This window comes from Felis catus, chromosome C2, assembly GCF_018350175.1.
Source record: "Felis catus isolate Fca126 chromosome C2, F.catus_Fca126_mat1.0, whole genome shotgun sequence".
NCBI classification, from domain to species: Eukaryota; Metazoa; Chordata; class Mammalia; order Carnivora; family Felidae; genus Felis; species Felis catus.
Window position 1 is genome coordinate 104372949 of NC_058376.1, and position 15379 is coordinate 104388327.

Genomic DNA, 15379 nt, shown 5'->3' on the forward strand with positions numbered 1-15379 from the left:
TATTAGAAGTAGAAGGAAAAACTATGTGGCATATATCATCTATAAGTTTGAAGCCTTTATTCTATAACCACCCCCCCCATTCTCTATAAACAGCTATTCTAAAAAATTTTTAATTTTAAATTAATTTTAAATTCTAAAATGAAATTTAATTTTAAAGAGATACTTGCAGAAATGAGTACTTCACAGAAGATATTAACAGTATTGATATTACCCAATAGTGTTAGTCTATTAATAATAGCCAGTATTTCCATGAGAGGAGCTATATACATATATAGGGCTCCTAATAAAGTCAAAGCTTCCTTTTCAAGTAAGAATGAAATACAGATTCCAGTAGTCTCTGTGAAAATGTTATGACACACATACGTTTTTGGCTGCTCATCTGACAATTGGGTACCACCAAACCAGTCACAACAAATACTGTATGGAGAAAGAGTTAAGCTAATGTGTCTGCAAGAACAAAACACAGATCCAAAATAAATGCAAGGGGGGGGGGGGGAACCTGTCACATGATGCCGCTTCCACCTTACATCACTCTGGTGGCTATTTCTCTCAGAGACATGGCCTATAAGGCCCTACATTATCTGGATTCTTCCGCTAGCCACTTTGGCTTCCTTGTGTTCCTGGAGACTCCTAGCATACTCCTGCCTCAGGGCCTATGTACCTCTACGATCTTAAAATGCTCTTCTCCCAAGTATCACATAGCACTCATACTTCTGTTGTGTCTCTGCTTAAGTCTCTCTAGTAGAGGCCTATCTAACCACTGTGATTCCCTATCTCCACCCTGTCCTGTGAACCCTGATTTTATTATCACTCAGCACCACCCAATACAAAAAGCAATGTATTTGTTCAGCTTCCTAATCTGAAGCGTGAGATTCTTAAAAAGAGGGACTTCATTTTGTTCACTGCTCAATCACCGGCACTTAAACAAACCTGGTCATGGCCAGCAGCAGATGCTGAGGGAATGTTTTTTTTTTTAATTAAAAAAAAAAAATTTTTTTTTTAACCTTTATTTATTTTTGAGAGACAGAGCGTAAGCAGGGGACGGGCAGAGAGAGAGGGAGACAGAATCTGAAGCAGGCTCTCCAGAATCTGACGCAGGGCTCAAACTCACAGACCGTGAGATCATGACCTGAGCTGAAGTCGGGACGCTTAACCAACTGAGCCACCCAGGCACCCTGTGAATGTCTTAATATTAAAAATGTAGACAGGGGTACCTGTGTGGCTCAGTCAGTTGATTGTCCGACACTTGGTTTTGGCTTAGGTCATGATCTTGCGGTTTATGAGTTTGAGCCCCGTGTCAGGCTCTGCACTGGCAGTGCGGAGCTTGCTTGGGATTCTCTTTCTCTCTCTCTGACCCACCTAGCCTGTCTCTCAAAATAAATAAACTTAAAAAAGAAAGATCTGGGGAAAAAAAAATAAAGTTAATACGGGTACTGGTGAATATTCAATGTGCAAAGTAGGTCTACTTAATATCTTTTTATCTCTTTTTCTGTTGGAAGAAAACTCATTTTTGGAGCATTTGAATAATTACTACAAGTCCACCCCAACTAGTTCTTCTTTTCTTTGCTTAATATTTATTTTTGAGAGTCAGACAGAGAGGAAGACAGGATCTAAAGCAGGACCTGTGCTGCCAGCCCAGAGCCTGATATGGGGCTTGAACTCACATACTGTGAGATCATGACCTGAGCTGAAGTCGGATGCTTAGCTTAACTGACTGAGCCATCCAAACGCCCTAGCCCCCAACTAGTTCTTTGGTTGGACAATCAGTATGTGCCCTCCTGGGTTCACAAATTCAACTGTAACAGGGGTCTTTCCTGAGGATGTGACAAAAGGCTGTGTTTGCTGTTCACTAGCTAAAATACTGTAAGCCAGGAAGGGATCTAATTATAACCTATCATTCCCCCCTCCTGCAATAAGATGCACATCTGTTTGATTGAAGCTAACATGAAAAGAGAAGCAGGGCTGTTCAAGTGCATGATCAGGGGATTTAAATTTCAAAGCCAATTTTGGCTATAAGCTTATGAATTCCCTTTCTTGCTTTATGTATACTGGTAGAACACTTACAATATTTACATGTACAAAAGAAAAAAGTTCTGGAAGGAAAACATGTTTTTTAAGTTTTCAAAGACTGTTTTTCTTCATGTGTATGCCACTTATTTCTTGTGTGCTTTAAAGTGATTTAGCTTCCCCAGATACTCAGTTTCCTAAATCCATAAAATAACTATTATCTTGAAGGGTAAGACTGAGCCAAACTACACAAAATATAAAATTAAGAGCACTGGTTCTGGAATCAGATTGCTCTGGTCCTCAATTCCTCTACAAGCTATATATATGACGACTTTGGGCAAATTATATAAACCATTCTGTGCCTTAAGTCTTCTTATTGGCTAAATGAAGTACTTAATAGTACTTACTTTATAACCTTTTAAGATTGAGATCATAGAGGGTGCCTGGTGGCTCAGTTGGTTAAAGCTTCCAACGCTTGATTTTGGCTCACATCATAGTCTCATGGTTTGTGGGGTCACGCTCCGTGTTAGAGCTGCCTAGGATTCTCTCCCTCTCCCTCTGTCCCTCCCCAAATTGTGCGTTCTCTCTCTCAAAAAGAAATTATTAAAAAAAAAAAAAAGAAATAATAGAAACTATAAAACAGAGCAGCTGACTTGCACATAAGTACACAACTGCTATTTTTATTCTACAAACTATTTTAAACATTTCAAATATTAAAAACCTATTTTTGGCAATCTCAAAAAAAAGAAAAAAAAAGAAGGAAGTGTGTACCCTTAAACACATACACATACCTTTTTTGAAAACACTAACATTTTCTTCTAGTAACTTCTGCTTTTTCTTGTCAGGGGCTGTAGCAAGCACATTAGCTTCGAGTTCCTTAACTTGGACATTCAAATATTCTTCTTGCTCCCTTAAACGCTACAGAAATGTTTTAACATTACAGATCATTATTTTAACTTACTATAACAATGATATTTGCCTTAAACACTTTGAATAAAAAAAAGACACTTAAAATCTTTAAGAAGAAGACAAATACTAATAGGAAAAGAGCAGAAAACATGAATAGTTAACATAAAACATGAAAATGGCCAACAAACACATGAAATTTGTAATTCATCACAAATACAAGTTAAAATGCCACTTTTAGGTACAGAGTAGCAAACTCACAACACAGTGAAGACCGCCTAGTTTTCAAAGACTTTGAAAAATAATTATTTACATATGCTACTAAAAGTAAATTAATTGGAACCATCTATTTGAAGACAATTTGGCATCATACAACAATACCTTTAACACTGTACACATAGTGGATAATAACCATAATTTTAGTAATCTAACCTAAGGAAATAATTGGGTGCATAAAGATATACCAAACAAGGATATTTTATTTATTTTAAAGATTTTAGTTTTAAGTAATCTCTACACCCAATGTGGGGCTCGAAATCACAAGAGTGAGATCAAGAGTTGCATGCTCCACTGACTGAGCCAGCCAGAAGCCTCTAACTGGGATATTTTAAACATAGCAGTATTCATAATAACATAGAAAAGCATTTATCAAATTGTGACATAAAGAACACACTCAAATGCAGCTGTAAAAGTAAATTTACATTGGCTTGGAAAGAAAACCACAATTTACTAAGAAAAATTAACATGACTCCGTAAAAATCTATACACATATCTGTATAAATATAAGACATAAACACAGACTAGGTATTTATATCAAAAAGTTGAAGAATATACATAAACAGTAAGGGCAATCATGTTTTGGATATTTCTGGCACATTGTTTTTTGTTTTTTAAATCAGTGGGGTATGCACTGCTTTTTCATAATTAAGAAACATTCTACTTTGAAAGGAGAATGAAATTAAAGGGTTACACAGATATTAAGGGAAGACACATTTCCAAGGTGTATAAATGCAAACAAAGAATAGCCGTGGCTGGAGGAAAACTGCAACAGGGACTTTAACACTCAGGGAAATGAAATCAAGAGACAGGCCTTCCACCTAGAGAACCATTCTTCTCCCTTATTTTCTAAAATTATAAGCAAACAACAAAACGCTTCTGCCAAATGCTACTGAATTCCAATAGCTTTAGCTAATATTAATAAAAGAGTACCTGGATGCTTGCAGTAAACTTTTCTAGTGTATTCTTCATTTCTCGTTCATTATGCCTTAACTTAACTACTGCTTCTTCCAGTTGTACTTTCTGTTCCTGGATTTGCACTGCTTTTTGAGAGTCTTTCTGCAACTGTAATTCCATTCTATTTACCTACAAAGAGTACCAGTGAAATAAGTTTTCTCTAAGAGTCATTTCAGATTAATAGCGAAATCAATTTAGGAATGAAGAAAACCCCAACTTCTGATTTTAAAGCCTAGAACAAAACCAAAATCCCCATTCCAAACCCCAATCCTAAAGCTTAGGAGATGGTCAAACTAATTTCTGTATCACAGAATCAGATGGAAAGACAATTTTAAGTGTTGCACAGTCACCTATTTATACCATTCAAAATTTTAAGTGGAAGGATATAAACTATTTCAAAATATGGGGGAAAAAAATCAAGGTACACCTCTTTGGAAAAAGCTCAGTATCCAAGGAAAAAGTATAGTGTTCTGATAACGGAACACAGTAATTTTTTCTAGGCATCTTGACGTTCTCATACTTGTGGGCATGTAAAATATTTTGAAATAAAACTTGGAAATGCATATCAGAAATCTTTGCTATACTTATTTTGAAACAGAAAAAACAATCATGGACTATACCAATTATATGTGAAAAACATTAAATGTTAAATAATGATTGATTAAATTATGAAATGTCCATATGATCCAAATGTAATATTAGAAAGATACATATGTTGAGCACATACTTTCTAAATTAACATGTTTTATTTTTAGAAGTTTAAAGGATTTTACATTTAAAAAATCCCACAGCTTACATATATCATTTATACAAAATCCAATCTGTTAATTTAAAATCTGAGTATCCTTAAAAAGGCTTAATTTCATGGTACGTATGTTACACATCAGAAGGCTTTAAAAAAAGTCTGACTCTAATTTTATATATGCTCACCTCGTCTTCTGAGATTTCAACAACAACTGATGAACCCATCCTTCCTTTCATTACTCTGCTTCCACCACCAGTCATTGTACCTATAAAACAGAGAAGTCAGACTTAGCTGTATTCCAACAAGATTAAATAAACTCAATGTCAGAAAAGAACTAAAAAATCTTTGAGAGGCAAAGAGAGAAAGAGCAGAAGCTGGGGAGGGGCAGAAGAGAGAGGGAGACACAAAATCCGAAGCAGGCTCCAGGCTCTGAACTGTCAGCACAGAGCCCGATGCAGGGCTAGAACCCACAAACCGCGAGTCCATGACCTGAGTCAAAGCTGGATGTTTAACTGACTGAGCCACCCAGGCGCCCCAGGAAAAACACTTTCATTACCTGATTGTTCTATGATTTGCCCCTGTAATGTCACCACTCTCCATCTTCTATCTTTTTGATATGCTACTCTTGTGGCTTGATCTAAGTTGTCAGCAACTAAGGTATCCCGTAAAGCAAAGTAAAAAGCTTGGCGAATTTTCTCATCTTTTACTTTTACTAAATCAAATAACCGAGGAGTATTTTCAGGAGTTTGAATTTTGGTCATTTTATTCGCCCATACGGTCATCTAAAAGTTAAAAAAAAGAAAAAAAAAAAGAAAGAAAAACAGAATGTATCATTTCTTTAGGGTATTACTTACATAATATACATATGTAACATGTAAGAACATGTATACAAGGTTCTGAATATCTGCATAATTATTTTACCGTTATTTATAAAGTATAAAATTCTATTCACAGATGACATGATCTTATATATACAAAATCCTAGGGAATGCACACACACAAAACTATTAAACCTAATATGAATTCAGCAAATTGGTAGGATACAAGATCAATGTACAAAAATTAATTGTATTTGTACACACTAGTAATGAATAACTTAAAAGTGGGATTAAAAAATTCCAATTATAATATCATATTAAACAAGACAGAAAACCCCAAAAAACTTACAAATACATTTAACAACAAAAGACCTATACACTAAATGCTGTAAAATATTATAGTATGAATTTAGACCTAAATAAATGGAAGACAGCCCCAGTTCCTGGATTGTTAAGGTTTAGAATTGTTAAGATGGCAACCCAAATTGATCTATAGATTCAATTCAACCTGCATCAAAAATCCCAGTTGCCTTCCCTCTCCCCGCCAAACTGACCCACTAATCTTTAATTTTTTTTTTTTTAAAGTTTATTTACTTTGAGAGTGTGCATAAGCTGGGGAGGAACAGAGAAGAGAGACAGAATCCCAAGGTTGTTCCACACCATCAGTGTATAGCCCAAAGGGGTGCTCGATCTCAAGAACCATGAGATCATGACCTGAGCAGAGATCAAGAGTTACATGCTTAACTGACTGTGCCACCTAGGTACCCCTGACCAGCTAATCTTAAAATTCATATGGAAATTAGAACAATCTTGATATAAAAGAATAAAATTAGGAGCGCCTGGGCGGCTCAGTTGGTTAAGTGTCCAACTCTTGATTTCAGCTCACATCATGATCTCATGGTTTGTGAGACTGAGCCCTTCATCGGGCTCTGTGCTGATAGAACAAAGCCTACTTGGGATTCTCTCTCTCCCTCTCTCTCTGCCCCTCCCTGCTTACACGCTCTCTCAAAATTAATAAACATACATACATTAAAAAAAGAACAAAATTAGAGAACTACTGATTTCAAACCTTATTACAAAGCTATAGTAATTAAGACTGTGGTACTCATAATCCTCACAATAGATGCAGAGAAAGCATTTGACAAAATACAGCATCCTTTCTTGATAAAAACCCTCAAGAAAGTAGGGATTGAAGGAGCATACCTCAAGATCATAAAAGCCATATATGAAAGACCCACTGCTAACATCATCCTCAATGAGGAAAAACTGAGAGCTTTCCCCCTAGGTCAGGAACAAGACAGGGATGTCCACTCTCGCCACTGTTATTCAACATAGTATTGGAAGTCTTAGCCTCTGCAATCAGACAACATAAAGAAATAAAAGGCATCCAATCGACCAGTAGGAGGTCAAACATTTGCTCTTCGCAGATGACATGATGTTCTATATAGAAAACCCTAAAGATTCCACCAAAATACTGCTAGAACTGATTCATGAAGTCAGCAAAGTTGCAGGATATAAAAATCAATGCACAGAAATCGGTTGCATTCCTATACACCAACAATGAAGTAACAGAAGGAGAAATCAAGGAATCAGTCCCATTTAAAATTGCACCAAAACCCATAAAATACCTAGGAATAAATCTAACCAAAGAGGTGAAAAATCTATACACTGAAAACTATAGAAAGCTTATGAAGGAAAATGAAGAAGACATAAAAAATGGAAAAAATATTCCATGTTCCTGGATAGGAAGAACAAATACTGTTAAAATGTCAATAACTACCCAAAACAATCTACATGTTCCATGCAATCCCTATCAAAATAACACCAGCATTCTTCACAGAGCTAGAACAGATAATCCTAAAATTTGTATGGAACCAGAAAAGACCCCCAATAGCCAAAGCACTTGAAAAAGAAAACCAAAGCAGGAGGCATCACAATCCCGGGCTTCAAGCTATACTACAAAGCTGTAATCATCAAGACAACATGGTACTGGCACAAGAAGAGACACTCCGACCAATGGAACAGAATAGGGAACCCAGAAATGGACCCACAAATGTATGGCCAACTTATCTTTGACAAAGCAGAAAAGACTATCCAATGGAATAAAGACAGTCTCTTCAGCAAGTGGTGCTGGGAAAACTGGACAGCAGCATGCGGAAGAATGAACCTGGACCACTTTCTTATGCCATACACAAAATAAACTCAAAATGGATGAATGACCTCAATGTAAGGCAGGAAGCCATCAAAATCCTCGAGGAGAAAGCAGGCAAAAACCTCTTTGATCTTGGCCGCAGCAACTTCTTACTCAACACATCTCCAGAGGGAAGAGAAACAAAAGCAAAAATGAACTACTGGGACCTCATCAAAATAAAAAGCTTCTGCACAGCAAAGGAAACAATCAGCAAAACTAAAAGGCAACTGACAGAATGGGAGAAGATATTTGCAAATGACATATCAGATAAAGGGTCAGTATCCAAAATCTATAAAGACCTTATCACACTCAACACCCAAAATCCAAATAATCCAGTGAAGAAATGGGCGAAAGACATGAATAGACACTTCTCCAAGAAAACATCCAGATGGCCAACCGACACATGAAAAACTGCTCCACATCACTCATCATCAGGGAAATACAAATCAAAACCACAATGAGATACCACCTTACACCTGTCAGAATGGTTAACATTAACAACTCAGGCAACAACAGATGTTGGCAAGGATGTGGAGAAAGAGGATCTCTTTTGCATTGTTGGTGGCAATGTAAGCTGGTGCAGCCACTCTGGAAAACAGTATGGAGGTTCCTCAAAAAACTAAAAATAGAACTACCCTACAACCCAGCAATTGCACTACTAGGCATTTATCCACGGGATACAGGTGTGCTGTTTTGAAGGGACACATGCACCCCCATGTTTATAGCAGCACTATCAACAATAGCCAAAGTATGGAAAGAGCCCAAATGTCCATTGATGGACAGAATGGACAAAGAAGACATGGTGTATATATATATATATACAATACAGTATTACTCAGCAATCAAAAAGAATGAAATCTTGCTATTTGCAACTAAACGGATGGAACTGGAGGCTATTATGCTAAGTGACATCAGTCAGAGAAAGACAAAAATCATATGACTTCACTCATATGAGGACTTTAAGATAAAAAACAGATGAACATAAGGCAAGGGAAGCAAAAATAATATAAAAACGGAAAGGGATGAAACATAAGAGATGCTTAAATATGGAGAACAAACAGGGTTACTGGAGGGACTGTGGGAGGGGGGATGGGCTAAATGGCTAAGGGGCAATAAGGAATCTACTGAAATCATTATTGCACTGTATGCTAACTAACTTGGATATAAATTAAAAAATAAATAAAATAATTTAAAATAAACAGTGTAGGGGCGCCTGGGTGGCGCAGTCGGTTAAGCATCCGACTTCAGCCAGGTCACGATCTCGCGGTCCGTGAGTTTGAGCCCCGCGTCGGGCTCTGGGCTGATGGCTCAGAGCCTGGAGCCTGTTTCCGATTCTGTGTCTCCCTCTCTTTCTGCCCCTCCCCCGTTCATGCTCTGTCTGTCTCTGTCCCAAAAATAAATAAATGTTAAAAAAAAAAAAAATAATAAAAAAAAATAAACAGTGTGGTACTCATAAGAATAGATATATAGACAAATGGAGAATTCAGAAATAAACCCTCAGATTTATGGTCAGTTGATCTTTGACACAGATGCCAAGAAAATTCAATGGGGAAAGAATAGTCTTCTCAACAAGTGGTGCTGAAACAACTGATATCTACATCTAAGAGTAGAGGTACACTTTACTCTGTGTTATAAAATTAACTGAACATGCACTAAAAACCAAAATGTAAAAGCTAAAGCCACAAAACTCAGAAGAAAACAGGAGGTAAATCACCATGTGCTTGGATTATGCAGTAGTTTCTTAGATATGACACACAAAACACAACATTTAAACAAAACATTTAAAACAAAATTCGACAAAATGATTAAAATTTTAAACAACTGTGCTTCAGAGGACACTGTCAAGGAAGTGAAGACAATGCACAGAATGGGAGAAAACATCTGCAAACATATATCTGACAAGAGACTTGCACCCAAAATATATGAAAAAACTCTTAAAACTTACTAGTAAGACAAATAAAGCAATGAACAAATAGGCAAGGGATTTGAATAGATACTTCTTCAAAGAAGATAAACAAATGCCCAATAAGCACATGAAAAAATATTCAATGTTAGTAATCAGGAAATGCAAATCAAAACCACAGTAAGAGACCACTACATACCCAATACTAAGATGGTTATAATAAAATAGATGTAGAAACAAGTGTTGGTGAGGATGTAAAGATACTGGAAACTATACATTACAGGTAGGATATTGTATAGCCACAATGGGAAAGTTTGGCAGTTCCTCAAAATGTTAACAGGTAACCCAGCAATTCTACTCCTAGATATTAACCAAAGAGAGCTGAAAACAGGTATGCACAAAAATCTGTGTATGAATGTTCATAACAGCAATTAGCCATAATAGCCCAAACATGGAAACAACACAAATGTTCATCACTGTTGAATGGATAAACAAAATGTGGTATATTCACACAAGGAGCATCATTTGGCAATAAAGAGGAATGAGCTGCTGATACATGCTACAACATGGATAAACTTTGAAAACCTAAGACAACATACACAAAAACCTACATACTGTATGATTCCATTTATACAAAATACCCACAACAGGTAAATCAAAAAGCAGATTACAAACTGCAGGTGGCAGGAGATAGGTTTTAACTGGGAATGAGTATGAGATTTCTTTTTGGGGTGATGAAAACATTCTGAAATTAGTGCTCATAATTTAACAATCTTATAAATACACTAAAACCAATGAACTCTACACTTTAAAATAGTTAATTTTATGGTACGTGAATTCTATCTCTGTAAAGGTTTTTGTTTTATTAAAAGCAGTTACTGATGATGGAAGTTAGAAGCGCCAAGCTATCAGTCACTCTAATATCAGAATGTATATTCCTTTAAGGGAGGCATTGCAAGGTTTTTTCTTACAACTATATAACCCCACAGCCTAAAATATCCTCAAAACCTACCAGCTGTTCACTAAATAACTATAAAGAAAAAAGCTAGAGTTCAAATGCAGAAAACAATTTAGTACTTTAAAATTAAATTAGAGGTAGCTTATCATGAATACCTACCTTATCCAAACCTATAAAGGTTGCAACTCCAATATTTTGTCTTTTAAGGAAGTTCACACAATCTTGAGCTGTATCAATAGAATCAACAACAATGTAGTCTAATGCATGACAACAGGATGAAATAGCAACATCGTATTTTTCATCAATTGCTCCTAAGTCTCCCTAAGAGGCAGAGGCAGGGGGGAAAAAAATCATTGCACAATCAATAATTAGGCACAGGATCATTTCATTATAATTCCTACATATTTTTCAAGTTACTTTTACTTGAAAAACTATACTTACACATGGTTTTTATTTTTTTTTTATTTATTAAAAAAAAATTTTTTTTAACGTTTTATTTATTTTTGAGACAGAGAGAGACAGAGCATGAACAGGGGAGGGTCAGCAAAAGGGAGACACAGAATCTGAAACAGGCTCCAGGCTCTGAGCTGTCAGCACAGAGCCCGACGCGGGGCTCGAACTCAAGGACCGCGAGATCATGGACCTGAGCTGAAGTCGGTCGCTTAACTGACTGAGCCACCCAGGCGCCCCTACACATGGTTTTTAAAAACACAAAAGGTACTCAATGAAAAGTATGTGTTCCTCTCACTCAACCTTCCCCTTTTTTCAATCACTACTAGTTTTTAATGCACCTTTAAAAAAATTTGTAAGATATGCAAAGTTTGGATTTTTAATGAGCACAAAATGAACTGTTTCATGAAAACGAAAACATACAATGTAAAGATTTTCAAATCTGTCAACCTTAAAAGCACTACAGCATAAGCAAAATAATAACTTCCTAAAATAATGAAATTTGGGCGCTCCTGGGTGGTTCAACTGCTCAGCATTTGAGTCGATTTCGGCTTGGGTCATGATCCTGGGGTCGTGGGATCAAACTCTGCATTGGGCTCCACACTCAGTGTGAAGCCTGTTTAGGATTCCCTCTCTCCCTCCCTTGCTCTTGCTTGCTTTCTAAAAAATAACAAAATAAATAAATAAATAAATTGGAGCGCCTGCGTGGCTCAATTGGTCAAGTGGCCAGCTCAGGTTGTGATCTCACAGTGGGGAGATCAAATCCTGTGCTGAGCATGGAGCCTGTTAGGGGATTTTCTCCCTCTCTTTGCCTCTCCCCAGCTTGTGTGCACTCTTTCTCAAAATAAGTAAACAGAAAAAAAATTTTTTTTGAACTATTGAAAGCCAGCTAAGATTATGTAAGTCCCCATAAAACATATTTGCCTGTTTATCAACCTATTAATTAGCCATGAAGCAGCATTCATACAGACTAGCTTTTTCTTTGAAAGCAAAAGAATAGATTCAAATTATCCCCCAAGTAAATAAGGTGTAAGTCACACGGCCTGGAGACATGGAAGCAACTCTGCTCGGTAATTTTCATTTGCACTTACAAATCATTCTCTTTTCTCCTTCTTTCTCTGGAAGGCTGACTCAGGGACTGCACTAACTGGTTCCTTGGTTTTCTAAGCTTTAGAAAATGTGAAGTAACAGCTAGAGATGGCAGGGTAGGAGTTGAAGGGGGTTGAAATATTTTCCCCATTTCCTTCTGGCCACCCTGTAGCCATGGCTACAGCTCCCTTCCCTCTTCAAATTCAAGAGCAGTAATGGTCTCCACTATTGCTAGCCTTGGGTTTCTGCCTTATCCCGATTTCCCTAAACTCTAGCCACAATCTTCAGTATAATGGTATAAAATCCAGAATTTATCAAATTCTTTATTTTTTAAAAAAAGAATAAAGTGGTTTTGTTAAATTTTCTTATCATTGCTAGTTTTTTCTTCTTCTTGGTACTAAATGGTAGTTATCTAAAACTAAAAAATAAAAACTACGTTTAATATGAGATAATCCATACCACAAAGAATTTTACCATGACTGAGTACTAAGAGCAAAAAGGTCTTTTAAACAAAAATGAATGTTACAGCAACTCAGTATTATAGTTAAGTCAAAGAAAGAAAATTATTTACAGTATCTTGAGCCATTTCCGAATAAATCTACTTTACCAATCTTCCATATATTCCTGGAATCCTGCCAGATTTTTTTTCTTGAATTATCGCATCAAGGACTTTCCCTCTACTTCGATTCATTGCTACGGAACTCTTTGCTTCTTCAACTTTTTGGAAAAGATCACGAACCAAACTTTTCAATTTTAATTCTTCTTGTGTAAGTTTTTCAAGTTCTTTTTCTTTCTAAAAGTGAGAAAAAAAAAATGAATCCCAGAAACATACGCCCAACCTAATTCTAATAGCATAGAATTAGTTGTAATGCCTCAAAAAAGACGACCAATAAAAAACACTTGAACCAGAACTAAACTTTCAAACTGCTGGGTGTGGGTTTCTAAATATGGATGGGTTTTCTATTTTAAAGGAATATAAATTATTTGGGTCAATAACAAGGACCCTAAGTGCAATATGGTTCTAGTAGTAAACGAGTAGAGCTAGTGTGCAGAAATCTGAGTTCCATACCACAAAGTTATGCGTAAGTGTGTTCCAATTCCTAAGGTCTGCACTAATCAAAAACAGACGTTGGTATAGGACCCAGAATTTAAGGGACTGGGCAGGACTATGGTTATAGTGTGCTTTGCATTCTAAATAATGAAAGATATTTATTATATATGTAATTTTCTTTTTAAAAAATCATAGCTTTGAAATGAAAGGGAATATGGTAGGTGAATAGCACTATTGCTATACAAAAATGCCAGGCTGTCAACAAAAGGAATCATACACACGTACATAAACCCCCAAACTCTCAGTTTCTCAATCTCTTAAGTTAGACCAGCCACTTTTCCTGACATTCTTCCCCCCTCCTGGCTTTAAATTATTACCTCTATTACCAGTCAAGAGTATAAAGTAAAAGCTCAAGTTACAAATATAATTTACCCCCAAAATAAACTGAGTTACCAACAAGACAGAAGTGGTCACTGAATACAATTTAAGTTTACGTTAAAATTCTCATTGGTCATGAAATTCCCTGATGACTTCCATAAATTCAATATCAGAAAAAAATACACTAATTGGTTTATATATTCATTCTTACACATTTATGCCAGTTCAGATGTTTAGATTAAAAAATATATAAATACAAACATATAAATTGAAAACTTGGATTGATAAACAATATTCAGAAAAAATACAGAAGCAAAGATTTACCTCTTTTAATTCCAGTTCAGATTGAGGGAGTTTTGCCTCTATATCTCTGATTGCAGTTTTCCTTTCTTTGAGAGTCTCAGATGCTGCAGTTAGAGCTTCCTTGGCCTTACTTAATTGAGACACTGCAGTATTATGACGACTGAGATAGATATCAAGTTCTGACTGAGCTACATCCATCTTTGAACGTGCTTCATTTACTGATTTGCTGAAACCCATAAGTTCTTTCTCTCGACTCTGTTAAAATATGATGGACTCCATTAAATCTGAAATACATGTTTTCAAACCTAAGCTGAAACGGAAACCATACATCTTGAATTCAACTTTAAAGATTCTACAAACATAATACATAAAAATAAATAATTCTTACAAGCTGAACACACTAATAGTTTTTGCCGGGTTGCCAATGTTCACTGTACACAGTCTCTTCCCAACTGATTTCACAAGCACTTAATGAACTAGATGTAAATATGCTTTTTGGAAATTAAAACACCAACAAAAATGAGTGTTCAAAGAACAAAAATTTGAGTGTAAACTCTAGATCCATGGTATTCCACATTACCTTACCTGAAATGGCAAAGTGTAAAGACTATTCAGCAGAAAGTTTCCTCAAGTATATTTATGTTGAGAATCTTTGTAAATTTTATTTTTTTTAATTAAAAAAAATTTTTTTAATGTTTATTTTTGAAGGAGAAAGAGACAGAGCATGAGTGGGGGAAGAGCAGAGAGTGAGGGAGACACAGAATCCAAAGCAGGCTCCAGGCTCCGAGCTGTCAGCACAGAGTCCAGCGCGGGGCTCTAACTCACAAACTGTAGGATCATGACCTGAGCCAAAGTTGACGCTTAAGTGACTGAGCCAGCTAGGCACCCCTGTAAATTTTACTTTTTAAAGTTTATATATTTATTTTGAGAGAGAGAAGAGGAGAGGAACAGAGAGAGGGGGAGAGAGAGAATTCTAAGCAGGCTTTGCACTGTCAGCACAGAGCCAACGAGGGGCTTGATCTCACAAACTGTGACATCATGACCTGAAATCAAGAGTCACATGGTCAACTGACTGAGCTGCCCAGGCACCCCATGAACCTTTGTAAATTTTAGAGGTAAGGCCAGGTAATACTCGAAACTGGTTATATTTGACAAGTGGGCAGAAATTTGGGGCTACCATAACTGACTATGTAGAAAGGATCTATTTATTAGAATAACGGCATAAGAGAAGCACTTACAAAAGCGTAATCCTTTTGTTTTGCACATAAGGGAACAGACCCAGGACCATGGGGTTATGTGCAAAATCATCAGATAATCAGTTTAAATGTCAAATGGTAAAAATCATGA

At 36.4% G+C, this 15379-nt stretch overlaps 1 protein-coding gene across 2 annotated transcripts in view; it reads right to left on the reverse strand.

Annotated features, from left to right (window-relative positions):
• The window catches only part of SMC4 (structural maintenance of chromosomes 4), a 45933-nt gene that overhangs the window by 7117 nt on the left and 23437 nt on the right, over positions 1-15379 (reverse strand). For both annotated transcript variants that reach the window (XM_003991946.6, XM_019810495.3), the window contains exons 11-17: positions 14054-14287; positions 12908-13093; positions 10921-11082; positions 5448-5673; positions 5077-5156; positions 4123-4275; positions 2799-2925 (exon numbers count right to left, since the gene is read on the reverse strand). In XM_003991946.6, the coding sequence (XP_003991995.3) occupies positions 2799-2925; positions 4123-4275; positions 5077-5156; positions 5448-5673; positions 10921-11082; positions 12908-13093; positions 14054-14287 (1168 nt within the window). The remainder of the gene's footprint in view (positions 1-2798; positions 2926-4122; positions 4276-5076; positions 5157-5447; positions 5674-10920; positions 11083-12907; positions 13094-14053; positions 14288-15379) is intronic.